General features: G+C 44.3%; 1 protein-coding gene and 1 long non-coding RNA gene across 3 annotated transcripts; one reads left to right on the top strand and one right to left on the bottom strand.

Annotated features, from left to right (window-relative positions):
* Positions 1-431: 431 nt before the first annotated feature.
* On the bottom strand, positions 432-7782 carry TYW2 (tRNA wybutosine-synthesizing protein 2). 2 transcript variants are annotated; one of them, XM_028715009.2, is made up of 8 exons: positions 7628-7782; positions 7253-7349; positions 6122-6290; positions 5525-5723; positions 5291-5441; positions 4330-4439; positions 3598-3755; positions 432-1529 (listed from the first exon to the last, which is right to left on the bottom strand). In XM_028715009.2, exons 2-8 carry the CDS (start codon positions 7324-7326, stop codon positions 1059-1061), a joined length of 1332 nt encoding a protein of 443 aa, XP_028570842.2. In that variant the 5' UTR covers positions 7327-7349; positions 7628-7782; the 3' UTR covers positions 432-1058. The 2 variants fall into 2 exon arrangements, with proteins under 2 accessions (XP_028570842.2, XP_028570841.2); XM_028715008.2 differs by having other exon boundaries at positions 7253-7353; positions 7628-7781.
* A 172-nt stretch (positions 7783-7954) lies between these two features.
* Positions 7955-25469, top strand: LOC114589043 (uncharacterized). Its single transcript, XR_013391433.1, has 4 exons — positions 7955-8119; positions 21340-21472; positions 22192-22385; positions 23128-25469. It is a non-coding gene; the product is annotated as an uncharacterized LOC114589043 (long non-coding RNA).
* The last annotated feature ends 2187 nt before the right edge of the window (positions 25470-27656 follow it).

Genomic DNA, 27656 nt, shown 5'->3' with positions numbered 1-27656 from the left:
GGATGTCCTCACCCTTTGCTAAAATTAGGCTTGAAGTAAGGAATCTGCTATAGCAAACTGAACAGGCTGTGGTGTGTGCTTCACTGCAAGGGGTGTGGAGATGAGCATGTGGTGCCCACAACAGCTTCTCTGGTTTGCAACCATGCCCAGGGGTCAAAAAAGCTGACGGCCTCTGATGTATAGATTGTCAGTGACCTCATGTTAAGATGAGTGAAAATGCAACAGCATCCTAAAGATTGGATTGTAGCCAATGCTAGTCCTACTCTAAGTAGACCTACTGAAATTCATAGGCGGGTCCAGGGCTTTTTTATTTAGCTGGAACTCAGTTCCAGCACCTCTCAGGTGGGCACCACTGCAATTCTAAGAGAACAATGGAGGCGTTCATGGTGTGTTCTGGCACCTCTTTTTCTAGAAAAACTGTACCGGGCTGGTCCATTGAAAACAGAGTACAATTTAGTTGGAGAAAACGCAGAGCTCACAGCAAGGTTTTAGGAGATACGTTGGCCCCTTTTCCTGCCAGAATGCTCCCAAGATGAACAACAGCAATCATATCACTAGGGATAAAAGAGGATGGCAGTGAAGAATTGCATGCCGATCCAAAAGAACAACATGCATTTCTGCTGCCCAAACCCAAAGCTGTTTCCTCTAAACCATGCTAGTGCCATGAAGAAAAGACCATGTTGTAGAACTAGATTCCACAATGCAGTGACTGTGGGAACCACAACACTTTTGAAGGCCCTCACCAGGCCCCCAGTTCCTCCTTATCTTTTATTTTTAGGCAAGTTATTTTCATTTTGTTGTTTGCTTTTGCGGTTTGAGAAGCAGTTTCCTCCTCCTTTTTTGTCTGTGTTTTACTTTGGGCTTGAGCAGGGAAGGTTGCAGTTGTTTCACCTGTCTAGGGCAGAAGTTCTGAGCCTCTCCAGTCTTCACTTCTGCAAAATGGGTATTTTGTGCTGCCTATAACAGCTCTTCAGATTCCCAAATGTGCCCCCAGGCCCATAAAGATGGGGGACCTTTCTCCTAGTGCTGCTTCTGTAGGAAAGCCAACTACCTGTGTGCTACATAAGGGGCCGGCAGTCTAGATCCAAGACCAGGTGGTGCACGTGAGGGGCGTAAGATTTCACTTGCTCAATGTGCAGGATTTTAGTCCTCCACTGCTTCCCGTCCAAATCCTGAAGCAAAGTCCTGATCTGGATTGCTGTGGCCTCTGCCCACCTTTGCCACTCGCCCCTGGCTGAGAGAGCCAGGTCCTTCCTTCCCGCATCCTGTAGAATACTGTGGTCTGCAAGGGCCACCTTGTCCTCTTGTACGCTGGACACTGCTTGCACTGGAAGCTGCTCGCGAGGTTGATCCTGATGTGGCTTGTGGTGCAGCCTAAGGGCATTCACTGGAAAGGATTCCACATTCTGGTGGATATGCAGGATCCCACCCACATCTTTCCGCAAAACCCGGCAGGCAATTGGCCATCCTGCCTCCGACGTGGGGATCAGTCCCAGATTCACCCTGTCAGCCACATCCCACAGTTCCAGCTGCAAACAAGGAAAGAACATAGACAGTTGTGTTTTGCAAGTTTGAGATTTGTCCGCATCACCTACCCTGACTGGCAGCAGGTGTCACGCAGCTCAGGCAGGAGACTGGCCTTTTGTGCACTTTTCCTGAGATTGTTTTAACTGGAAATGCCAGGGATTGAACTGAGGACCTTTGGCGTACAAACTGCATAATCTATCACTGAATGGAAGAGGAAGAATGAGAGCAGGCATAACAGAAGGAAAATGAGGGGAGACTTTGTTTCTTTTTAAAAAACAAAAAAGTTTTTGAGATGCAGAGAAGAATGCAGAGAAGGCAGCAAAGGGAAGTATGGGCTGCTCTAACAGATAATATAGCAATTCTGACCAATCAGGCTCCAGGAGGGAAGCAGAATCAGCCAATCAGATGCATAAATATTATTGTGTAAATAATATATATAAAAGACTGAGGTTTTGGGGAAAATTCAATCAATGTTTTACAAGCTGCAATAAAGAGCATGAAATCACTACAGAACTCTGAGTAGATTTCATTTTCTTTGACCTTACCGCCGTGGGTGACCCTGCTGGGAGTACAAGATTCCCAACGACTTCGCTCACAAGGGTCTTAGGAATGTGCAAGCCCACTCTCCACGACAGGTGAGAGAACTGAGATAGATTGCACTAAGCCCTGGTCTCATTAGACAAAGCGTTCCACCAAAAAGGCTCTGGCTCTGGTTGAGGACAGCTGGATATGTTTTGGGCCGGGGACCACCAGTAGGTTGCTTCAGAGGGCGACAGGTGAGAAACTGAACTACTGGACAATCAGAGACGAATAAAACTCTACTTCATGAATACAAACAGGTGGCAGAGATCAACCCCCATGTCAGGGCCAATGAAGTCAGAAGACCCTGAATCCTTTATGCACTTAATAAATTAGGCACCATTCAAATTACAATACTTTCCCATGGTGGCTTGTAACATTTAAAACCACATTAAGTGGTTTTACACAACATAATCACCATCCTAGCAGCAGCAATTAACAAATTACAAATCAACACATCACAGCCAGCTACACCAATGTTAGAATAAAAAAGAGGCTACTGTCTATTAGACACCCACATCTGGAGCAATGCAGAACACACAAACAAGGCTTTTTAAGGTTCCCTAAAAAACTACCAAGGACAGCATATTTCAATGGGAGAGGGACACATCTGAAAAGGCCCTGTTCCTTGGACCCAGCTGCCAGACCTCCTTCCTGCTTGCTTTGCCCTGACAATTATTATTTTATATCCTGCTTATTTACTGTTTACTGATGTACACGAAAAAGCTTACATAACAAAATACAAAAGCAAAACCTTGTAATTAAGTAAAACCTTTTTTAAAAAGTAGAACCATTTAAAAAAGAAAAAAAATGGCACTCAACCATAAAAGCAGCGGCTGGAACCAGAGTAAAAGCAAAGTTCTGAAAAAAGTGTGCCTAAATAGAGTTTTCAGGAGAGGTTGTGAAGGGAGGGAGGAGTGTGTGTCTTATCACTGTATTTGCAGGATTTATCAATGCTGCCATTTGTTGCCATCTGTCTGTCTCGAGAGACAATGGAGTGTGCCTCTCGAGGTGAAGTCAAACGACTGCATTAGCAGTGCCAAAATGACCTCCCCAGGGCACAAGCCTGGGCAGTGTGTAGGAAGGTCCTGGGCTGCTCCAATAAGACCCTCCTTCTTGGCCTCAGTGATGCAGTCCAAAAGAAAGCAGAGCAGTATGTTTGGCTGCAGGACTTGCCGGAAGGAGGCATACAAAACACCATCCAACCATCTTAAGTAGCCATTGATAGCACGATCTTCCACAAACTTGTTTTAAAGGTATCCAAACTGGGAGTCATTCCTGCCTCCCATGAGAGCAAGCTCTCTAGTTTTAACTATGCACTGTGTGAAGAAAGACTTTCTTTTGTCTGCCGTTAATCTTCCAACATTCAGTTTCGGTGACCCTTCCATATTGTTGGATTACAGCTCCCATTAGCACGGGCAAATGTCAGAAGTGACGGGAGATGATAATTTATTCATTCTATTTAGGTCATTTCTACCCCTCTTTGCTCACCTTCTGATTATCTCCCTGATGAACGAGGCACCGATCCTGCACACGGTTCAGTTGCAAATTCTTCTGCAGTGCTTCCACGGCATGCGGGTTCCACTCGCAGGCATGGACAAAGGCAGCACCAGCATGGATGAGGTACGGCAGGGTGAAGTAGCCAATCCCTGAAGACAAGGGGGAGAACAGCCACTTGATATCTTACAGAATACCTTTAAAAGTGGGTTAGACAAATGATAGGGTGATATGGCTACTAGCTCCCCAACCAGAGGCAGTGTGCCTCTGAATACAAGCCGCTGTGGTGCACAGGTAAGTGCTACTGCACTCTTCTCCTGTTGGTGGGCTTCCCAGAGGAACCTGCATGGCTGCAATGTAGAAAACAGGATGCTGGACTAATGAGCTCTGGATGTGATCCAGCAGGGCTCTCTTTAGAAACCTTAGTTGGCAAAGCAATGGGTCAAATGCTTCTTGCTAGGGCTGGAGAATCATGTTGCCAGTCACAGCACAGGATGCGTGGGAAACTTTAGGAGGGCTAGACCCCTGGGAGAGGGAACCAAGAAAGACCACAGAGAAATCAAGCGAACTGAGTTCATGCTACTTCTATACATGGCTCAAGGCGCCCACCTGGCTTCAAGACCCATCTCTGGATGGCTAAACTATTTAGAAATAGGCTGTGCCCCAAATGGGGCTGCAGAAAGAGACAGCAGCCGCTTTGCTGCTCCCTCGTATTGCAGTATTTACCAGCGTAGAGGTCTACCACCACTTCCCCAGCACACTTCAGAGATGCTATTCGCAGCTTCTCGGTGATGTTTCCTGGAGACAGCATGCACTGTGTCACGTCAAACATGTACCTGTGGAGGCAACTGAATCAGAAGATGTCTCCGAGGAATCAAACTTGTACTTGTTAAGTACTTGTAGTTCTTAACCAACCCCTATTTAGGGTGGGAGGAAATTCAGAGCATACAAGGATTCTTTTCTAAATACTGTGCACATATACAAACAAACAAGCTTATAGCGCAATGCCTACACGTCTACTCAAAAGTAAGCACTGGGTGCAATGGGACTCATTCACAGATAAGTATATATAGGACTGCAGCCTTATCTACCTTTTGCCCTGAGAAGTGAAACATTCACCATACCCTTACCCCACTCCAATCTTCACCCAATACCGCAGACCAGCTGAGTTTTCCAGAGCCAACTCAAAAATCTTACTACATGAAAATGACTGCAGACTTCAAATTTACCCTTTGCTTTTTTTAGAATTCATTGGAAGAAATAGCTACCATATTTTTGATGGGCACATTTACTTCAGCATAAGATCAGGCCAAAACAGAGGGAGGGATGAGACTTCTGGGCCTCTCAGCTGAAAGATCAGCAACTTCTGGCTCCTCTCCTTGAATTCTTTCCATTCCATCTGTATAAGAATTCTGTGACTAAAAATAAGTTTGTTTTTTCCTCTTCCCTCCCACTCCCTTTTCTTTTTGTGTTGGATCTCTGAGATGGCAAGCCTGAGGGCTGGGTCTCATTGCTGACACTTGTAAGCTGATCTGGCTAAAGACTGGGGTGAATGAACACTCCTTAAACACCTTAAACTTTCTAGGCTTTAGAAGAGAAAAAGTCTTAATTAGACTCCATTTTTCAATGAACTCAAAGAAAGAAGACGGTGTGGTGGAGAAAATATTATACTGCATCTCTCCCTTACCGAATTCCATTCTCTACATGTTCAACCCAGCCATCCTCCCCCAGCAACAGGGTCACTGTTGGGGATCGAAACAAATCTGACTGCACACGTCCGCGTTTTGCCACACGTTGGGCTCCGAGTGCACCAGCAACCACCTCCCAGAGCTCTTGTCCTGAAAGAGAACAGTTGTAATGGGTTTGCTGAGAAAGGAAGAAGCTCAGAATGGTCTGGCACAATGCTGTGTTTGTAATTTACCCAGCTCTCCCCATAGGGGTTCTCTGAAGCTCTCCTCACTGAACAGAACCAGATCCCCATGCCGTTGCCAGGAGCGTGGTAGATCTCTCTCCAACTCTTTTGACCAGGCAACTCCATGGCTCAACATCAGGCTCTGCAACTCATCATACAGTTTCTGGATGGGAGGCCGGAATTGGGCCGCTTTTGAAGGAACGGGATTCTGCAAATGGGGTGCAAATGATTAGCCAGTTTCCTATTTCATACACATGCCACACACCACTTTAAATCCCTATACAAATCCGTTGGCAGCAAGCACCACCTTTATGGTAAAAAGTCTAAAAAAATGTTTTGCAGATCAACACCTGGAAAATATTCATGAAATTATTCCCAAAGTATAATAACAGCATGTGGCCCCACCACTACCACACAGTCATACTGTGGCATCAGAGATCAACTGATGGCATCAAATAAATGAAGCAGGTAGGAAGCAGAGAAGAGGACAAGACAAAGGCAAGAAAAGAGGGAGGCAGGCAGGCTTGATAATAGTCATTGCCAAGTGTAGTGACAAACCTGTAGGTCATGAAATAAAAGCAACCTGCCCACAAGAACTTGGCTCACCAGAATCCATGTTAAAGCACAGGTCTTCCCAGGCAGGATACTTTCCTTCAGCTGATGCAGGTGCTCTGCTGTGAGCTTTTGGCCCAACACAGGCAAGGCCATGGCACCATCAGGAAGCTTCTGCACACGGTAACTGCTGTCCAGGAAACCCTCTCTTTGCAAAAGTTTCCTGCAAAACCAACAACCTGATGACCAACAACCAAGGAGGGGGCAGCTAGGCTTCATGGCCCAGAAGATGAAAAACCTTCTGGCATCTGAGATGCACTAGAAATGGCTTGCCTGAGTATCCAAACAGCCTCTACAAGGCCTGTGTGCTTCACAACTGTGAATTGGGGAAACAGGTATGTGCTGGAGAGGATGGAGAGAAAAGATGCTAGACTGCAGGGATGGGGGACATTTTCCAGACTGAGGATCATATTCCCTTATGAGCAACCTTCCAGGAGCCATATGACAATGGTGCATGGAGCCAGAAGCAACAAATGTGCCTTGTTCTGTAGGCCTCACAACACTCAGATGTTGCACACACATATCTCTCATCAAGAGGCATTGTTAAATTTCAAACATGTGTCCCAGCCAAATGAAAGCTAGGAAGGGTATGACCAGGGTGAATCTCAAGGGCTGAATAAGAAGGGTTGTGTTTAGTCCCTGGGCCTGAGGTTCCTCATTCTCATGCTAAAATTGTCTCTCTTGACTGGGATTTGGGAAGAGGTCAAATCCACCGGTGAAATGAACATATAACTAGGCAAATGCATAGTTCTCTGTATTTATTTGTGGGCAAGTCTTTCTTCCTTTCTCTGCCGATCCCCCTTAGCAATGGCTAGGATCTCCAGCACTGGGTTGATACCTTCACTTTTGGCATTGCCTTTTTCAGACATAAGAGTAAAAGGTAACTCTCACTAAGAAAGCAAAGTGGTACCCTCAGAGAAATCAAGGCGTTGTGAGCTAAATAAGTCTGACTCTTTGCCACTGGTAATCCTAAACCACTGAGAAATAGGTCTGTTCATTTCTACAAAAGCCTCACTTCCATCAACATAGCACCTCCAGTTTACTGATGACATGCATGATGAATGTACCTTTCTTGAGCATTTATTTCATTTCCCCCACCCCACCTCCTAACACCTGTCGCCATACCTGAATAGCTGAGCAAACTGTGGCTCAATAACAACAGCTGCAGTACCACAAGAACATGAATCTTCCGTGTTCATCTTATCGGGAATGGGGAGGGGTTCTGCCTAAAACAGAGTATTTATAAACAGCGAACATCATGGTGGTGTACAATAAAACAATTAAAACAGAACAATGCTGCACACTACAAAACAAATGACTAACACTGAATATGCATATACCATCACCCCCGATGGATCTAGCTAGCATTCGCCGCAAAATAAAGTTTGCCCACATAACTCATCAGAAGACTCCTGGGGGGCTTAAATGCAACTCCTCTTTGCACGGACTGCACACAACAACACAACAAGCGCAACACAGGCAGTCAGCCCAGGGAGATACCTAATTATTCATTTTTTGCTTCCTTTGAATCCGCAGAAGGGGATAGAAGGCTTCAGATTCCCAGCAGCAAACGCCACTTTTTGAAAGGTGGGCAACCCTCAGGAACTACGATCCTATCTATGTATTCGGACTTGCGAAAGATTCGGACCGGACTCGGATTTCTAAGGAAACACGCGCAGGAGCGAACTGTGCACTTCCTTCTATCCCTCCATACTCGTTGGTTGGTTACTATGGCCACCACAGACGTGAGTCCTTCTATCCCTGCGTACTCGTTGGCTGGTTGCTATGGCCACCGCAGACGTGAGCCTGTCTATCCCTGCAGACTCTTTGGCCGGTTGCTATGACCACCGCAGATAGGAGCCCGTCTATCCCTGCAGACTCGTTGGCCGGTTGCTATGGCAGCCGCAGACAGGAGCCCGTCTATCCCTCTGGATTCGTTGGCCAGTTGCTAAAGCTGCAGTATGGCAAAATGTCCGAAATTCTTTTAACACTGTACGTAGCGATACATACTGGAGAAATAACCCACCCATGCGTCTCCTCTCCTTACGTAGCCCTTTTGTTAGTGAAACGGGGTATCTCTACAGTTTTGTTTGTTTGTTTCTGGAGTGCATGCCTTCAGAAAACCTTTGGGTCTGAACTTATTCATGGACTCCATTCCCCATCCCCGCACAGCATGCACCACAAAAATCACAGATTCACGGCTTCCTGGCCACTCCATGGCCCAAAAACGTGGTTCTGAAGCATGGATCCTCACGCTTTTTGCACTGAGCCGCCCCAAACTCACCATCAAATCACATATCATAGCCAGGGGCACAGCCTGCACCACAAAAAACTCGGATCCACGACTTCCTGATCATACCATGGCCCAAAAACATGGTTTTGAAGCACAGATCCTCATGGATCCTCACGCTTTTTGCATTGAGCCACCACAAACTCACCGTCAAATCACATCATGTCCAGGGGCACAGCCTGCACCACAAAAACTCGGATCCACGGCTTCCTGGCAACTCCATGGCCCCAAAACATGGTTCTGAAGCACGGATCCTCATGGATCTTCACACTTTTTGCATTGGGCCAACCCAAATGCACCATTACATCACACATCGTAGCCAGGGGCACAGCCAGCACCACAAAAAACTCAGATCCACGGCTTCCTGGCCATACCGTGACCCCAAAATGTGGCTCTGAAGCACAGATCCTCATGGATCCTCAAGCTTTTTACATTGGGCCAACCCAAAGTCACCGTCAAATCACACATCATGACCAGGGGCACAGCCTGCACTACAAAAAACTCGGATCCATGGCTTCTGGGCAACTCCATGGCCCAAAAACGTGGTTTTGAAGCACGGATCTACATGGATCCTCATGCTTTTTGCATTGGGCCACCCCTATCTCACCATCAAATCACCTGGCAACTCCATGGCCCAAAAAGTGGTTCTGAAGCACAGATCTGTATGGATCCTCACGCTTTTTGCATTGCCCCCCCCCCCAACTCACCGTCAAATCATACATCATAGCCAAGGGCACAGCCTGCACCACAAAAAACAAAAATGTCTTCATCGGCATCCAGTGTTGGTGCATAAGTGCTTATAATAGTAGCCTGTTGGTTTTTTGTGAGCTTTATCCGAAGTGTTGAGAGTCACTCAATTCCAGTAAGAACTTCTGACAGGAGCTTCACAAGGTCGTTTTTCATAGCAAAGCCTACCCCATGTATTCAGTGTTCTTGTTCTGATAGACCTTTCCAGAATAATGTGAAGCCTCCTTTTTCTTCCTTCAGTTGTCCCTCGCCTGCTCTTCAAGAGTCTTAAAGCACTGCACTATCAATGTTAAAACGTCGCAGCTCTCTTGCCATGATGGCAGTTCTGCATTTAGGACGTACGCTGTCTGTGTTATCTGACAAAGTCCATATATTCCATGTTCCAAAGTTCAACTGTATTTTATGACCCCTGGGTGGTGACCCCACTGGGCACGGTAATCCAGTCAGGGAAAAAGGGAGGCAGACTATGTTTAGGGCACCGTTTCAAGCCCCTCCCCCTTTTCAGGGCGAGCAGAGTGGATCCTAAAAAGGGCTCCTCAGTCACGGATACAGCTGCCGAGCTGCTCAACTGCCTCGTTCCTTGAGTCAGAATGACTGAATCTGTATCCACCGCCCATGTGCTGGTTCATGACTAGGGGGTTCCAGATTTCACATTCCTGCCCCCGTAACCATTTGCTGATCGCCATGGCACTTTGGGGGATTGGGTTGGGTTTTTGGAAGACACCTGTGTGTGAATTTGTTTTATGTGTGTAGATCAGTGCACGCTGACCAACGCACAGTCTTCGCAGTAGGGCTCTGTTCTGATGGCATGAGTAGTCACGACGAACTGGTGGATCCTATCTGCTACAGCCTTCATCTGCCTTCACAGCCATTGTAACAGACCGCTTGTTATCATCCACCTGTTCTGCCTTTGAGGACTTCTTGGATCATTCTTTGCCTAGCTCCTTCCCTGTTATTTACTAAGCTTGGATCCTAGAACAATAGGCAAGTAGGATACAGTGGTGCCCCGCAAGACGAATGCCTCACAAGACGAAAAACTCGCTAGACGAAAGGGTTTTCCGTTTTTTGAGTCGTTCCGCAAGACGAATTTCCCTATGGGCTTGCTTCGCAAGATGAAACATCTTGCCAGTTCTTGCGAGTTTGTTTCCTTTTTCTTAAAGCTGCTAAGCCACTAATAGCTGCTAAGCCGCTAAGCCGTTAATAGCCGCTAGGCCGCTAATAGCCGCTAAGCTGCTAATAGCTGTGCTTCGCAAGATGAAAAACCGCAAGACGAAGAGACTCGCGGAACGGATTAATTTCGTCTTGCGAGGCACCACTGTACTAGAATGCAACAACTGATTGGCTTGCAGGAAAAGACCAATCAGGCTCCAGGAGGGAAGCAGAATCAGCCAATCAGATGCGTAAATATTATTGTGTAAATAATGTATATAAAAGCCTGAGGTTTTGGGGGAAATTCAATCAATGTTTTACAAGCTGCAATACAGAGCATGAAATCACTACAGAACTCTGAGTAGATTTCATTTTCTTTGACCTTACCGCCGTGGGTGACCCTGCTGGGAGTACAAGATTCCCAACAGCTTCGCTCACAAGGGTCTTAGGAATCTGCACGCCCACTCACCACGACAAGTGAGAGAACTGAGATAGCTTGCACTGAGCCCTGGTCTCATTAGACAAAGTGTTTCACCAAAAAGGCTCTGGCTCTGGTTGAGGACAGCTGGATATGTTTTGGGCCGGGGACCACCAGTAGGTTGCTGTTAGATGAGCGTCACACTCTTTGGGGGGTGTATTGGAAGATAATTCCCACAGATAAGAAAGGTCACAGACTGTTTAGGGCTTTAAAGGTTAGCACCAAAACCTTTAACCTGATTCGATACTCCACCTGCAGCCAATCAAGCTGATGAACAACCAGCTGAATGTGGGCTCTCCACAAAGTCCAATTAAGAACTCATGCATCTGCATTTTAGACCGTGTGGAGTTTTGGAGCAGTCTCAAGGGTAGCCCTGCGTATGTATCTATCTATCTATCTATCTATCTATCTATCTATCTATCTATCATCTATCATCTATCTATCATCTATCTATCATCTATCACATTTATACCCTACCCTCCCCGGTTCAGGGGTAGAGCAAGTTAAAATAGTCTAGTCTGCAGGTGACTGCTGCATGGATCACCATGGCTAGGTTGGAAAGGGACAGGTACGGTACCAATCACCTAACCTGACATAGATTAAAAAATGCCAGTTTGGCTACATTTGTGACCAATGCCTCCATAGAGACAGAAGTGCCCAGGATCACACCGGGACTCCTGATGGTGGCTACAGGTGACTATTGTGCCCCATGAAGGGCTGGAAGCTGGCAAACAGAACCGAAATTATTCCGGCCCAGCCATTGGACCCCCATCTTTAATGGATTGAGATTCAGCCGACTCTGTTTCTTCCATCCCAGCACACCCACCTAAAAACTGACCAATATATCCAGGGTAGCATCTGGCCAGGGCCACGAAACAGTAGATCCATGATGCTTGTGGTCAGATCTGTGGTTATGTACAATATATTTGAATAAAGGGTAAATTTGGGGTTCCCCAATGCAAAAATAGTGACAATCCATGAGAATCCATGCTTCAAAACCAGGTTTTTGGGCCATGGAGTTGCCAGGAAGCCGTGGATCCGAGTTTTTTTTGTGGTGCAGGCTGTGCAGCTGGACATGATACGTTATTTGACAGTGAGTTTTGGGTGGCTCAATGCAAAAAGTGTGATGATCCATGAGGATCCGTGCCTCAGAACCACGTTTTGGGGCCATGGTATGGCTAGGAAGCCATGGATCCAAATTTTTTGTGGTGCACACTGTGCCCCTGGCTATGATGTGTGATTTGACGGTGATTTAGGGGTGGCGCAATGCAAAAAGTGTGAGGATCCATGAAGATCCGTGCTTCAAAACCACGTTTTTGGGCCATGGTATGACCAGGAAGCCATGGATCAGAGTTTTAGGTGGTAAAGGCTGTGCCCCTGGACACAATGTGCGAATTGACAGTGAGTTTGGGGTGGCGCAATGCAAAAAGCGTGAGGATCCATGAGGATCCATGTTCAAAACCACGTTTTCGGGCCACGGTGTCACCAGAAAGCCTTGGATCTGTGATTTTTTTGGTGCAGACTGTGTCCATGGCCATGATGTTTGATCTGATGGTGACTTTGGTGGAAAAATCATGAGGATCCATGAGGATCAGTGTTTTTAACCATATTTCTGTGCCACTGCGGCCCCACAAAACAGTGGATGCGTGATTTTTTTGATGCTGCCTATAGAGTAAGACATGGTCTACAGTATCAAGGTGGTTTTATTTAATTTGAATGAAAAAATCATATGAATTCATGAGGATCAGTTTAAAATCAGCTGGATCCGCCTTGTACCCTTTTCCCTCTAGGGGGATTGCTTGTTCTGTGTGTGATTTCTACAGCTATAGAAGGCACCAGCAAGATGCAAGTGAGATGGTAATGTTTATGAGTATAGGATTGCAGAGAAGGTGGTTTAAAAAAAAACCAACAACACTCATACTGTATTAAGAATGTGTCAAAAGTGCTGTGCACACATAAATTGACAGGAAATAGGGCTGCCAGACATCCAGAATTTCCTGACATGTGGGATAATGCAGGCGGCAGCAGTGCCCAGTCCGAAATCGGGAAATGTCTGAGAAAATCCGGATGCATTGTAGCCCATGTCAGCCGTGCTGTTTTTGCAATTTTTCCAAAATGGGCTTTTTTATTTTCCCCAAAAAGTTCAACAACTTTGGGCAAAACTAAAAAAAAAAAAGCTTTCCCCGGATTTTCACTGTTTGAAATATGGCAACCCTACAGGAAAATGAAGCAGATAGAAAAAAAAGCAAAAAAAAGTAAAAGAAATTGTTTAAAAATTAAAATTACAATATGTGGCGGATATTGCAGTATGTGATTTAGGAATATGAGTTCCAAGGAAAGGCAGGGAAGTCTTTCTTGGAACTAAGGGGGGTGCTGTCAGAGAAAAAGTACAGAAATTTTAAAATTGAAGTATGTGTGAGAAGGGCTAAACAAGTGAATGTTGTGTTTGCAAGAGAACCACAACAGAAGGACAGCAACAGGAGCTGTTGCTATAACTTTTGAGTACAAAGGATGGAGGGAAAGATAAGAAAGTTGCTATGTGATTAAACCAGTAGAAGCTGGTCTATGGAAATACTGCCCTAAATGGGCACAACCACTCCTTCGCTTCAAAGTGTATTATTATTTATAAAACGTGTATGCTCCCCTTCATCTGAGGATCTTAGAGTGGTTCACATCATAAAAACACAAAATGAGAACACAAAATACACAATGAAACAAAAACAAAGTATATAAATGTTTCATATTTTGGGTGCCACCCTTCAGCTACTTGCTGTTTGAGGTTGTGTCGCACTAGCCTTTCAACACCTAAATAAACATCCTGTTTGACTGACAATTGGAGTCAAGGCTGAACCCACAGGGTATTGGGGGTGGAACCCAAATCTTTCTCCTACAACCTTTAAGTTGCTCTGGGACAAGGAAGCCTGCTTACCTTTTCTTTGTGTTTGATGGAACATGATATACCGTATTTTTCCATCTATAAGACGCTCCCATGTATAAGACAGCCCCTATTTTTGCGGCAACAACCAATGGCCAGTCCACCCTCAGCACTATCCGTGTATAAGACGCCCCCTACTTTTTGACACGGAAAAATACAGTATTTCTTTGACTTCTCTCTGTTCCCAAGCCATCCTCTTAGACATAGTTGTCAGAGAAGCCATCAGGGACAGGGATCTTGAGCAGGGACAGGTGAAAGGGGACAATGTCCTTACCATCTTGGACACATATGAACTCTTGATGGAGCAATAGGACAAGTCATGAACGACACAGCAACCCTGGACAATATCGCTTTGTCTTCAGAGGGCTTAGTTTTCATATCCTTGGCTAGGCCCAGATGAGTGTGACCTGTCAGAGGGGCCCCAGGGTTTTCAGTCTTGCATGCTTCTACTTTTCTACTTTCTGTTTTCAACTCAGTCACTGTGACACGTTTTCAGCCTTTCCACAAGTTCTGCATTTTTCCCTGTAGCACAAAATCCCAACATCTTACCCTGTTGTGCCTTTTGGAAAACAACAACAGTAGGTCTAACAAAATTAATTATTTGGTGTGGATTATCATTAGTTCCTTGAGCTCATTCAGTTCTTCATGCGTACCCTTGTGACAGAAAAGGTTGACTGCAAACGGTTGACTGGCAACGGCATCTGATTGGCCAGAGTTCTGGGGGAGGGATATGATTGGTTTGGAGCAGTTTCAGGTTTGGAGAGGTTCCAGGTGGGAGAGAGGGTGAAGGGGTTCATTTTTCTTTTCTTTTTGTAGTATTTTTATTAAGTTTTCAACAAAAGTAACAAAAACAAAAAAGTGAAAAACAAACAGTAACAAATGCAATAACATCCATAAACGAAGAAAATTACACATAAAACCATATCATTTCCATAAAGTGGGATTCTCTGAATCCCATGACTTCCCTCCCCACCCCCCATTTCTGGTTCCCTAAATTTCTTATCAGCTGCATATCATTTCTACTCCAAATTTTACTAACCTCAGATTTCCTATACTATTTCTAAAATAATAAGCGCTCTTAAAATCCTGCCAATGTATTTATCTGTTTACAATACCTTTGCAAATACAGTGGTACCTCGGGTTAAGTACTTAATTCGTTCCGGAGATCCGTACTTAACCTGAAACTGTTTTTAACCTGAAGCACCAGTTTAATTAATGGGGCCTCCTGCTGTTGCCACACCACCGGAGCCCGATTTCTGTTCTCATCCTGAAGCAAAGTTCTTAACCTGAAGCACTTTTTCTGGGTTAGCGGAGTCTGTAACCTGAAGCATATGTAACCTGAAGCGTATGTAACCCGAGGTACCACTGTACATAATAAACATTTCCCATTCTTTTTAAAATTTCTTGTTATCTTGATTTCTGAACTTTCCAGTTAATTTTGCCATTTCAGCATAGTCCATTAACTTGGTTCTTCAGTTGGGACTGCTTATTCTTTCCATTTTGGGGCTAACAGTATTCAGGCAGCCTTCATAGCATACAGTGGTACCTCGGGTTACATACTAGCCAGGTGAGGAAGGGGTGCCCACTCATTCGCCCTCCAGCACGGAGCAGCTTCCTTTGTCAGACTAGCAACCATGCTTAGGTGGTACTTGGGACCCTTGCCTGGCTAATTCAACAAATCTCTCTCATCACCAATGATAAATATATAGAAACAGAACCTACCCATGTGATGAAGACACAAAAACCTAGCACATACAGGATGTAAAAGAATGAAAGTTTACTACTCCTCTCTCTGCCCCGTTTTCTCTCCCCATTTCTCTTCTCCAACCTTATACTGTCTGCAATATTAATGTTTCACATAAAATATAACTGACCTGTAGAAAGGACTTTATTATCTGAAAACAAAGGTTACCGTATTTTTCGCTCTATAAGACGCACCAGACCATAAGACGCACCTAGTTTTTGGAGGAGGAAAACAAGAAAAAAAATATTCTGAATCTCAGAAGCCAGAACAGCAAGAGGGATTGCTGCACAGCGAAAGCAGCAACCCCTCTTCCTGTTCTGGCTTCTGGGATAGTTGTGCAGCCTGCATTTGCTCCATAAGACGCACACACATTTCCCCTTACTTTTTAGGAGGGAAAAAGTGAGTCTTATAGAGCAAAAAAGATGGTATGTGTGTATTTTTGTAACCCAGGAAAAACCTTTAATAAAAACATTTTTAAAAACAGTTTTTTAAAAAACAAATGGAATTCTTCATTAGATTTTAATGCTTGTAGACTAACCTCCCCAAGCTCACAACAATATGTTTTGTGTACTATTCTGAAAAGCATCTCAAAGCTTGCCCAGACCAGTTTGTACAGTAGTAGTCAGCCAGGAAAATTGTCCAGTGCAATGGAGTCTGAGGTCTTGGGCCACATTCTTCTTTCCAAGAGCTCTGCAGGGCACCTGACTTGCAGACACAACAATCAATGCCTTTCTGTTATCTTGGTGCTTAGAATCAAAACAGAGAGGAAAATGTGTTGCCCTGTTAAGAAAGATATGGCTGGCATGTGTACCTAGGATACAATAAAGTTTAAGTTAATAAAGGGTTTTAAAATCACGTAATTTGGATTTCTCTGTATAAAGCTTGGGTAAAATACAATTCTTAATTGTATTTCACTATTAATATACTTAAGGGACGCGGGTGGCGCTGTGGGTTAAACCACAGAGCCTAGGACTTGCCGATCAGAAGGTCGGCGGTTCGAATCCCGGCAACGGGGTGAGCTCCCGTTGCTCGGTCCCTGCTCCTGCCAACCTAGCAGTTTGAAAGCACGTCAAGTGCAAGTACAGTGGTGCCCCGCAAGACGAACGCCTCGCAAGACGGAAAACCCGCTAGACGAAAGGGTTTTCCGTTTTGGAGGCGCTTCGCAAAACGAATTTCCCTATGGGGTTGCTTCGCAAGACGAAAAAATCTTGCGCGTCCCCGCGGGTTTTTTCCGCCCCCCCTTTTCCTAAGCCGCTAAGCCGCCTATCAGCTGTTCCGCTGATAACCCGCTTAACAGCTGATCGCGAAAAGCCACTAGACCGCTGTAGCGCTAATCCACTAAGCTGTCAATGGGCTTGCTTCGCAAGACGGAAAAACCGCTAGACGAAGAGAATCGTGGAACGGATTCTTTTCGTCTTGCGAGGCACCACTGTATATAAATAGGTACCGCTCCTGCGGGAAGGTAAACAGCGTTTCCGTGCGCTGCTCTTGTTCACCAGAAGCGGCTTAGTCATGCTGGCCACATGACCTGGAAGTTGTAAACCGGCTCCCTCGGCCAATAAAGCGAGATGAGCACTGCAACCCCAGAGTCGGTCATGACTGGACCTAATGGTCAGGGGTCCCTTTATCTTTACCTAAAATATAAGGATTTGTTAGAACCCAAGACACCGTAGTGGCTGTCTCCCTTGGATGCCATCTCTGTAAAGAAAAAGAAAAATATGGAAAAGAACTATACATATAAGCAAACTATAAAAGAAGAACATAACCAATTAAAATTGAAAATTTTTGAAGAAATTAGACAACACTGCATTGATTTGCTATAATATCACCAATCAAATGATGTATTTAAATGAGATTAAAAGGTGGGTTTTGAAAAAGAAGAATCTAAATTACAAAAAGAGTTATTACAAAATACAAGAAAATTATTATCAAAAACACATGATTTGTTGTTGGATTGGGAATTAAAGGATAAGTAAAAGAGGTGATGGTAAAGTGGACCCAAGATGTCGGACACCCCATCCAGATGAATGGGGAAAACTGTGGAAAAAAGATATAAGATTCACAGCCTGTTGCACAATAAGAGAAAATCTCATGAAGATGATGTACAGGTGTATATGACCCCAGGTAAATTAGCTAAAATCTACAAATTAAAAACCAATACTTGCTGGAGATGCAAAATAGGGGAAGGTACGATGTGGTGGGGATGTGAGAAGATCAAAAGGTTTTGGAATATGGTGTATGACGAACTTAAAAAGATGTTCAAAATAACATTTGAGAAAAAATCGGAAGCATTTTTATTAGTTATTTTAACAATTAACATCCCCAATGACAAGAAAAAGGTGTTCCTTTATGCCACTGCTGCCGCCAGAATATTAATTGCTAAGAACTGGAAAGGGGAAATAGTTCCATCAAAGGTAGAATGGCAAAAGTATGTGGTATGTGAGTTCATAGAATTGGTTAAAATGACAGCGGCTATTAGACAACAATCAAACCAGAAACTTAGAAAAGAATGGGAAAGTGTAGAATATATGATAAAATATTGTTCCAAAGTAAAACCTCTCATATGTATTGATTAAGTTTCACAAAGCTAAAATTCAGATAGGAAAGCTATTTATTTTATGTAAGAGTGAAAACATGGTTTACAACACAATAGAAAATGACATGTAAGTAGAGGATGCTGTCGTGAGGTGGTGGGAAGTCATGGGTGTAGTAAAGTTAATAAAGGTGTAACAGACTATATATTGGATGCAAGCGAAATGTGTAATTGTTTATTGGAGGAAAAACCCTCAATAAAAATCAATTAAAAAGAAAGAACGAAAGCCAAGATTGTATCTCATGGTAGTCTTACTCAGAGTAGACCCATTGAAATTTATGACAGGACTAATTGAAAGCCAGTGTACTGTGGTGGCTGGGACTAAGGAAATCCAGGTTCAAATTCAGCCATGAAGCTCCCTGGGTTAACTTTGGCCACTTGCTGTCTCTTGTCCTAAGTAGCCTCACAAGTGGTGTTGTGCAAGTAAAATGGGGCTGGGTGGGTGGGAGAAAACCACGAACATTTTGGAGGTACAGACAGGTAGCCGTGTTGGTCTGCCATAGTCAACCAAAAAAAATTCCTTCCAGTAGCACCTTAAAGACCAACTAAGTTAGTTCTTGGTATGAGCTTTCATGTGCATGCACACTTCTTCAGAAAGAAGTGTGCATGCACACGAAAGCTCATACCAAGAACTAACTTAGTTGGTCTTTAAGGTGCTACGGAAGGAATTTTTTTTTGTTTGATTTTGGAGGTAGGACAGGATATCAACCTGAATGCAAATAAAATAAGCAACAGTTATTTGGGCAGCGTTTCTTCTGGACATGCCTGTATCTTGGAACATCCATGGCCAGCTATGTCAGGTGATGCTCTTTACATTCCTCCTTCCCCCCCAATTTTGTCACCCAGAGCAACTGGAAGGCACCAGAGTAGCTTAATTGTTTAGTAACGATGTATTGAAGAAAAAAAGTTAGGTGGAATAAAAACAAAGCCAAGGAAATCCTTGAAAGGGAGTGAAGAAGCTAGGTTACAGATAACGGAACATTTGAAGATAACAGGAGCTGGAAATGCAGCCAATCATGTTTTGTTGCGTCTTTTTCGTTGAGGCTGCTCACATTGCAGGATAATTGCAGTTGATTCATTACCTCAGTGTTATTAACCTCCAGTAAGGGAACCTAACATTTCTCAAGAGTTTTCAGTGGAGAAGGCAGGATACTGGAGCACTGGTGAGCGTTGGCAAGATTCGAGACTTGGAACGGGGAACTGGGCTGGCCGCAACCAAGGTAGAGAGATGCAGTTAAAATCTCAAAGGCAGGAGTCCTCAAACTTTTTAAACGTTCCATTTTAGCCAGGCTTTTGGCTGATTGTTTGACATCCTATGCCCTTTTTAAATGTGGTTCTTTTTTTGTGGGGGGCGGGGAGATGTTATTGGGTTGTTGTTTTTATTTTGATTATATATATATATGGTGCTTTTGGATTTAGATTTTGTTCTGTGAACTGCCCTGAGACCTCAGAGTACAGGGCGGTATATAAAGTCTAATAATAATAATAATGTCTCAGTGGCATTCATTTTGTGAATAAACTAAAGTGTAGAACGATTATAAATGCAGTAATAATTGGAACTTTGGGGAAACCATGGAGGGGAAGTCCTAGGTTGATTGATTGAATGTTAAATGTTCAACTAATATTTATTACTTACAATAAATAATGAGGGGGGGACTGTAGCTTTATGAGAGAGGGAGGGAGGTTGTTGGGCTTATTGGGGTGATGCATGTTTGCAGAATAACATTGAGCGGTTCTCATGTGTTGCTGATTGAGGTGTCGGAAGTGATCCACCTGGGGGCTGGTTTCCCATGTTTGCATGCTGCACTGTGCATAAAGATTTCTACAGGTTGAACACTAGCATATCTGAAGGCATTGCTAGACTGTGTAAGCCTTTCTCTTGGTGTTACCAATTTCTGAATTGGGTTGTTGTGTGTTTTTTCTCAAAAAACTTTTTACAGAAGTTTTTTTGTGGTACAAAACAAATAGCTCAACAGTGAATGGTACATCTGTTGTCTCCACTTTCATTTCATAGTCTTTTTCACTGTTTACAATTGGTGCGATAGACCTTTGTCATAGACATCTTTCAGTTGGGGAAGAGATGGGGGTATTGTTCTGTTGCCTTTTATTAGTGTAGGGGTTTGTGTCAGCATCATGTGGGTAGTTCCTTTGTTTATGTATCTATTTATTTATTTTTATTGATAATGCAAGAGATTAAGGGGTTGAGCTTGGTTGGTTGCATTCAGGTGATTGCAGTGTGGCTTGTTTGTATGTGTGGGTGGCGGGGGTGGGGGGGTAGGTTGTTGGGTCAGGTTAGCCATATTGAGTTGTTTGCTGTTGGGGGACGTGAATGCTGGGGTTTTATTATTACTGTATTTGTGGGTTTGGGGATACGAAATAACAGTCATGTGAAACACACACCACCCCTTTGCAGCCTGACTTAGCACAGTGTGTGTTGCTTCTCAGGCTTGGGCTGCCATTCGCCCGGATTTTCCTGGACATGACTGGGATTTAAGAGGCGGATGGGAAAAGGATTTCGGACATAATATTCAGATGGCTGATTGGGAAAGGTTATGCAACACAAGACTTGAAATTCGCGGCATGTTGCACACTGAAAGAAAATTATATGAAAATGATGTTCTGGTAGTGTCTGACTCCTAGTAAGTTAGCAAAAATGTATAGAACAAGGAACCAAGAGGAAAGAAACTTTTTTTAAAAGAATGAGGAAAAATTATAACATATCTAGGAGACCACTGCAAGCAGATGGAAACATTGGCAGGATTTTAATCTCACTTGTAAAGTAACAGATACCATGGATAATTTGGATTGACATAAAATAAAGACTATGGAATAATAGGCAGTTGTAAATGTTGATAATAGGACTCATGGAGGGGGGGGAGTCACGAGATTCAGAGTAATCTCTACATATGGATATTCATTTGGAATGTTATAATTTTATATTTGTAAAATCAAATAAAAATAGTTTCAAAAATATATATAACAAAGGCGGAATTGACATCCAGGGGTAATTTCCAAAAGGCAGCACTTTGTCCTGGATCTTAGGCAAGTAAGTCCATCAAAAAATTTTGTGGTTTTTTTGGCATTTTTGTAAACGGTGGTTTTCTTAAGAAAGACTCAACATTTTGGGTGTCTTCCTTAAAAAACACCTCAACAACTTTCGGGGTGTCCTGGTTTTTCCAGAGGCGATGCACTTTAACTGGAATAGTGCCGTGCCATCAGTCTTGAGACTGTCTCTCCCTAGATTTTCACTTTCTCTGCCTTTTGCCTTCCTGACAGTGACCATGCCAGATACACAGGAATCCGACCAATTCCACCCACTGGAAGCTAGCATGGTATCCGCTCCAGGCCTTCCCGTATATTACCCGAATCTTCCATTTGGGGCGTCTATGCAACGGCCAGCCTTTGGAAGGTAGGCAGAATGAGCTGGAACTGGTAGAACTGGTGTTAAGAAGGAATAATTGTATGTTCTCAGTAGGCTTAGAATGCTTGCAGAATTTCTAAAAATTCTGGTAGGAAGTAGCAGTAGCTCTTCCTCCTCACCTCCCCCACCCTTTCATTGTTGTAGCTGCAGGGGGTGAAGTGACAGCTTTGTTTTAATTATATGTGCAAGCCTTTATGAGGCCTGGTTCTCTGTGTTTAATGGGCCATCAGACTTGCAAAGCAGGGAGGGCTTCATATGCTCTCCTGATGCCAGGGCTTAGGCTTAAGCAGGTGTTAGAGGGGAGCCAGTCGTGGTACCAGAGGGTCAGAGCCAAAGGACACATTGAAGCACACCAGAGCCAAGAGCAATTGTTGTTGCTTAGGCAAAGCCACTAACCGAAAGAGGGAGCCATTTTCTAGCCCATCCTGTCTGGGAAGAGCCAATGGCCAGCTAGGGTATGCAGTGCCATTCCAGAGCCTCTGTTGTACTTTGCCACAGTTCAGTATCTTTCCGGGCAAATGAGAGTTCTGGAGACTCAACACATGGCCACGGGCACAGAGCTGTGGGTTCCCAGTTCATGGCAGTTATTTCTGCCCTTGCTGCCTGAAAGCAGTAGAAGCCATGCAGTGATTGGCCACCTTGTTTGTTGTCTGAAAGAACTGAATCTGTATTCTGATGTCTTCTCCCCCCGCCCCCCTTACCTGCAGGTATAACCTTTGGGAAATGATCCAGCAGATTCGTTTTTTGGGCCCCCCAATGCCCCGGGTGCCTGATCGTCAAATACGTAGACCACGAATGAGAGGTGGAATGATAAGGCAGCAGATGCCCTTGTTGGGACAGCCCCGCGTAATGCAAGGTGGAGTGATGGAAGAGCCACGAGCGCCCTTGATCAATTTCCGAGGTGAGAGGTTTCAGGTTTAAATGAGAAAGGACATTGATTTAAGTGGTATAAATCTCAGCACAATAAATTAAAATGGAAAGATATCCACAAGAAAAAGGATAACTCTTATTTCTATTGTTATCTGTTGCAATGTCTTAGCAGAGCAGCAAATTCTCTGGAAGTCAGATTATATAGTCACCTCAAAAGCTATAACATGGGACAGGATGGAAGCATTCTTCTTAATAATTGGATCTAAAAGAAATAGATACCTGTTCAGAAGTGCCAAATTATAAAGTCTTGACAAATAAGAGACATAATTTAAAATGACAATTCTGATTGAGTTGCCTCTTGGAGATGAGGCCTTGTGAGATCTTAGGCAATGATTATTATGTTCCTTAAACATGATGCAATGTGGGGGGGGGGGGCGTGGACCTTATGGGAGGACAAAGGGATCCAAACCATTCCCTCTGTGCTCTTGGCTCAGTCTCTGTCACCTTTCTTTGGCAGTTGAGGCTGCCCTCACAATCAGCACCACATATTGTGCTTCCAGGGGTGTGCGAGGCAATGCGTCTCTGCACTCTGACACATATTGCCTTGAGCCCTCTTCTGTCTGAAACACATAAAGCTTCATTCAAAGCTTCTCTAATCATGTATTAGGCACTGGCATGGGTTCCTTGCATGGTCATGGGGCAAGTAACTCCCACTTTTGCTTCTCCATCTATCAAATGTGCTGCTTTTGTAAGTGTGATGGTCTTTAATGCAGGTAGAGGAGAAAGGGAGCCCCCTAGAGGTCCACAGCGCAGAGGCATGGGACGTCAAGGCATGGGACGTCGAGGCATGGGACGTCGAGGCATGGGACGTCAAGGCATGGGACGTCAAGGCATGGGACGTCAAGGCATGGGACCTCGAGGCATGGGACCTCGAGGCATGGAAGCTCCAGGAATAGCACCTAGAGGCATGGCGCCTCCTCAGGGCATTGAACCCCAGAGAAGGAGGGAACCCAAGCGCAAGAAGCCCAAAGACAAGAAAAATCAAGACGTGGAGCCCAGAGAGAGGGAAGAGGAAGATATAGAGCCCTCTAGATGCGTGAAGCGCAGACGCAGGAGATCTCAAGAAAGAGAACCCCCAAGTAATAGTGCCTGAAGGCATGGAGCCTCCTAACGGCATCTAACATCCCAGAGGCAGCAAAGCCAGGTGCAAGAATACCCGAGGCAAGAAAAATTAAGGCAATGGAGCTCACGATTTAGGTGTTTCTCAACAGCAGATCAGTGTGATGGGAGCCTAATCCATTTTGTTAATAGAATGCTCTGTTCTTTCGTTCTGGAAAATGTCTAACCAAATGGCATGTTGAAGACAGCATAGAAAATGGCTTATACACCCATCCTATGTCTGAACCAGAGCAGTACTGAGGGGAAGAGGGCTCATTTCCTCTTCTTCCTCCCCTTGTTTATCTTACTTCTCCCGTCATTTTGTTTACTTCCTTGAGTTTCAATTAAAAGTTGGGTTTAGCAAAACCATGTGGCTTGTCGTACATCTGTATTGCACTTGCTTCCCCAGTCACCTTATCCTCCCTTGTAGATCAAAGCTTAGCTTACGTTCCCATGAAGTCGTTCCCACACATTCTGCCTGTTGTGTCATCCCTACTGCTGCCCAATTATTTTTTCAAAGGCACTAGATTAAAATTCTCCTACTCTTATCTAACCAGCAAAGTAAAAGCTGACCCAGACAAGGAACTCCTACAGCACTCCTGAAAAATGGGGCAGGATAGGACTTCTTTATGGACTGCTGAGGAAAGTTTGTTCCATGACCACTGAGGAGGGTCAGCAAAGTGTGCACCCATTCTGTCCTAACATGGCATGTTATCGAGAGGACCCTGTCAGGACTGGTCAGGACACTCATTCCCTCCTTGCATGCACATGCATGCACCAACACAGGAAAGGGGGACCTTTGATCCGCCTGATGCTGTTGGACTACAACTCCCACCATCACTGGCCATGTTGGCTGGGGTTGATGGGAGTTGAGGTTCAACAGCCATGGTTTTCAATCAGTGTGCCGTGGCACCCTGGGGTGCCTTACATGATGGCCAGGGGTCCTGCGGGAGACATTGGTCTCTGTCCCTCTTACCTTCCCTTTGATGCGCTCTCGTATCTCTGCCTCCGGAAGGCTTGCACAGCTGTTTGTTGCAGCAGCCCTGGCTACCAGCTCTGCAGGCAAATGGTGCCCCTGGGTCTGGCCAGGGGGTGCTGTTTCCCAGGAGCTGAGGCAGCCTCAGAGTAAGTAAGCAAGCAGGCAAGGGAGCCCAGCCAGCCAGTCTGCCAGCCCTTGCTTATTCGGAATGGACAGACAAGTGGGAGGCTGGGAAGGCAAACTCTGCACTGGCCTTTCTTGTGCTTACTGTATGTGAAATATACTCAGAGCTGAGTGTGAATTTAATGCTCTTTATTCAGCTCATAGTAGCAATGAATGAATCTTTCCCCAAAACGTCTAGCTATATATACGTTATTTACACAATGGGCCCCGTGTGATTGGCTAATTCCGGGCTGCTCCTGTAGGCCAATCAGGATGCTGATTCACTTCATTCAGGAGCCTGATTGGCTGCTCCTGCAGGCCAACCAGGTTGCTGATTCACTTCCACCTGGAGCTGGATTGGGTGGCTCCTGCAGACCACTCAGATTGCTGCATTCTGGATCCTATTGGTCTAGGATACAGCTAAGTACATAACAGTATGCAAGGGCAGCCTGGGAGCTGAGGGCCACCGTGTTTGCAGCAGCACTGAAAAATGCATTTCTTGGAGGCTAGATCTGCTGCCCTTTGGTTCTTGCCACCTGAGGCAGTTGCCTCACAGGTAGACCAGTCCCGGTTCCCTGTAGAATCAAAGAAGTCTTTCCCTGTTACATGTACCTTTTCTGGGACACCAGTATCAAAGACTGCACACAGCCGGATTAATTGGTCCTTGAAGTACATCACAGAGTTGTTCCGCCTGGCCTTTGGCTTGGAGCCAATTTGATTCCCTCCCTCTCTTTCTTTTTTCCTTTCTCCTCCTGCGATGAGGCTACATTTTAATATTTTAATATTTCAATATTGTATTTTAATTTTGTTTTTAAGTTGTAATCATTCAACTTGTTTTTATTATTGCTTGTTAGCCGCCCTGAGCCCGGCCTTGGTTGGGGAGGGCGGGGTATAAATAAAAATTATTGTTGTTGTTGTTGTTGTTGTTATCTCTCAGCAATAAAATAATCCTTTGTCAGAGTCCTGCTCTGTGCTTTCTATCAAGTTTGCCTGTGTAATTTTCTTACTGGAGGAATCCTTTCAGGAATGAAGATAATATACTACTACTACTACTACTTTTATTATTTATACCACACCCATTTGGCTGGGTTTGCCCAGCCAATCTGGGCGGCTTACAGTATATATATATAAACATAGTAAAACCTCAGACATTAAAAACCACCTGATCCAGGGCTGCCTTCAGATCTCCATGGCAGGCTGATTGTTTTAGTATAGTGTGCAGATGCATCCTTTGTGGATCTGCAAAATTTGAACTGATATTCAGCCATTTGGTCAAGTAGCAGGACATAAAATAAAGACCAAACCAAACTCCTGATCAAAAATATGAATGGTGGGAGTAAAAATAAATAACAAGATGTATCAGGCTTAAATACTGAAAGAAATATTTAATATTTAGGTGTATGGTTAACAGAAAATAATACAAACTTGTTCAAAGATAAATGATTTTAAAACTTGTGAAGATATTAAAAGAAATTTGCAAGTATGGGGCAGGATGAAACCTTCATTGGTGGGAAGAGCGTCAACTATAATAACAAATGTATTACCAAAAATGTTATTTCTCTTTCAATCAATACCGGTGATTAGCAATATGGATTGCTTTTACACATGGCAGAAATACATTTGCAGCTCCTGGGCTTGCATACCATAAGGTCGCGAATATAAGCCTCACTTTAACTTTTCACGGTTGGAATTTGGAGAAAAAGTGAGGCTTATATTCAGGCCAATACAGTACTTGTTCACCCTTTGTCTCCCATTCCAATAATATCTTATACGTTTTGATCAACATTTTAACTTTACATTCCAGCAGGTCTCTTTCCAATCGTGCAGCTTATATTAGCGACCTTATGGTATGCAGCCAGGAGCATGGGGCAAGCAGCTCCAGGAGCAAAGCAGCGCCCCCCCCCCCCCCGTCACGTAGTCCCCCGTCCTCTCCCCCAAGGCCGGGAAGGGAGAGAGTGAGGAAGGGAAAAGACCGCTGGCAACGCAGCGCAGCTCCCCCCACCCCGCCCAGTATGCAGCCAGGAGCAGTGAGGAATGGAGCAGCTTATATTTGAGTATTTTTTCTCCGCCACGCTCATTTTAAAGGTGCGGCTTATATGCGGGTGCGGCTTATATGCGGGCCAATACGGTATAATCTTCAACAATACACTGGACAATTGATATGGGTCATAACACTGATATGGATGTATGGAAGCGACTGTGGAATATGGATATAAAATTTACTGCACATTATAGTGTGAGGGGAAACACTATGAAAATGTTATATAGATGGAATCTAACACCTAGTAGATTGGCAAAAATGTATAAATCAAAATCAAACAAGTGTTGGAAACGTAAAGAAGGCACCTTTTATCATATGTGGTCGTCTTGCAATAAGGTAAAAACGTACTGGGAAATGATATATAATGAATGGGAAAAGATGTTTAAGTTAACATTTGTTTTAAAAAAACAGAAGCTTTTCTTTTGGGAATTATAGGTACAGTATAGATAGTATAGAAATATATTTATGTATGAAACCACAGGTGCAATAATGTTATTTGCCCAAAAATGGAACGATGAAGGAATGAACAAAAGATTGGTTACAAAAACGTATGGACTATGCAAAAATGGTGAAACTTACCAGAAGAATAAGAAATCAGGATAACAAACTTGTTATAAAGGAATGGAAATGGTATAATGAATGGCTGGGGCAGGTTCCACAGAGGGGATGCACTGGGACACCCGATCTCAGTGATCACGGGTAGGAGGAAGAGTTACGCTAAGACCACATCATGTCATTACCAAGGAGGCAGGTTTAGTCATTGTTTGAAGACTATCCTTGCCTCTGGGTCTGGTCTTGACCAGAAAGATACCGGAACCAACAAGGGAGACCACATGACCTGAAGGTGCTGCTGTGCAATGCCAGGTCAATGATTCACAAGACCGCTGTCATCCACGACTTGATCATGGATACAGGACTTGACCTGGCATGTATAACAGCGACTTGGCTGGATGAAGCAGATG

The sequence above is a fragment of the Podarcis muralis genome, chromosome Z, assembly GCF_964188315.1.
Source record: "Podarcis muralis chromosome Z, rPodMur119.hap1.1, whole genome shotgun sequence".
NCBI classification, from domain to species: domain Eukaryota; kingdom Metazoa; phylum Chordata; class Lepidosauria; order Squamata; family Lacertidae; genus Podarcis; species Podarcis muralis.
Note: the sequence above shows the minus strand (reverse complement) of the source record. Positions and strands in the feature narration are given on the sequence as shown.

What these genes read in the sequence shown, in the direction of transcription:
- TYW2 (XM_028715009.2), bottom strand. Translation starts at nt 7,326, where the DNA reads ATGAACACGGAAGATTCATGTTCTTGTGGTACTGCAGCTGTTGTTATT. An exon ending in ACCCCTATGGGGAGAGCTGG is followed by an intron (nt 5,442 to 5,524) that starts GTAAATTACAAA and finishes GTTCTCTTTCAG; the next exon opens with GACAAGAGCTCTGGGAGGTG. An exon ending in GGTGGTAGACCTCTACGCTG is followed by an intron (nt 3,756 to 4,329) that starts GTAAATACTGCA and finishes CCTTGTCTTCAG; the next exon opens with GGATTGGCTACTTCACCCTG.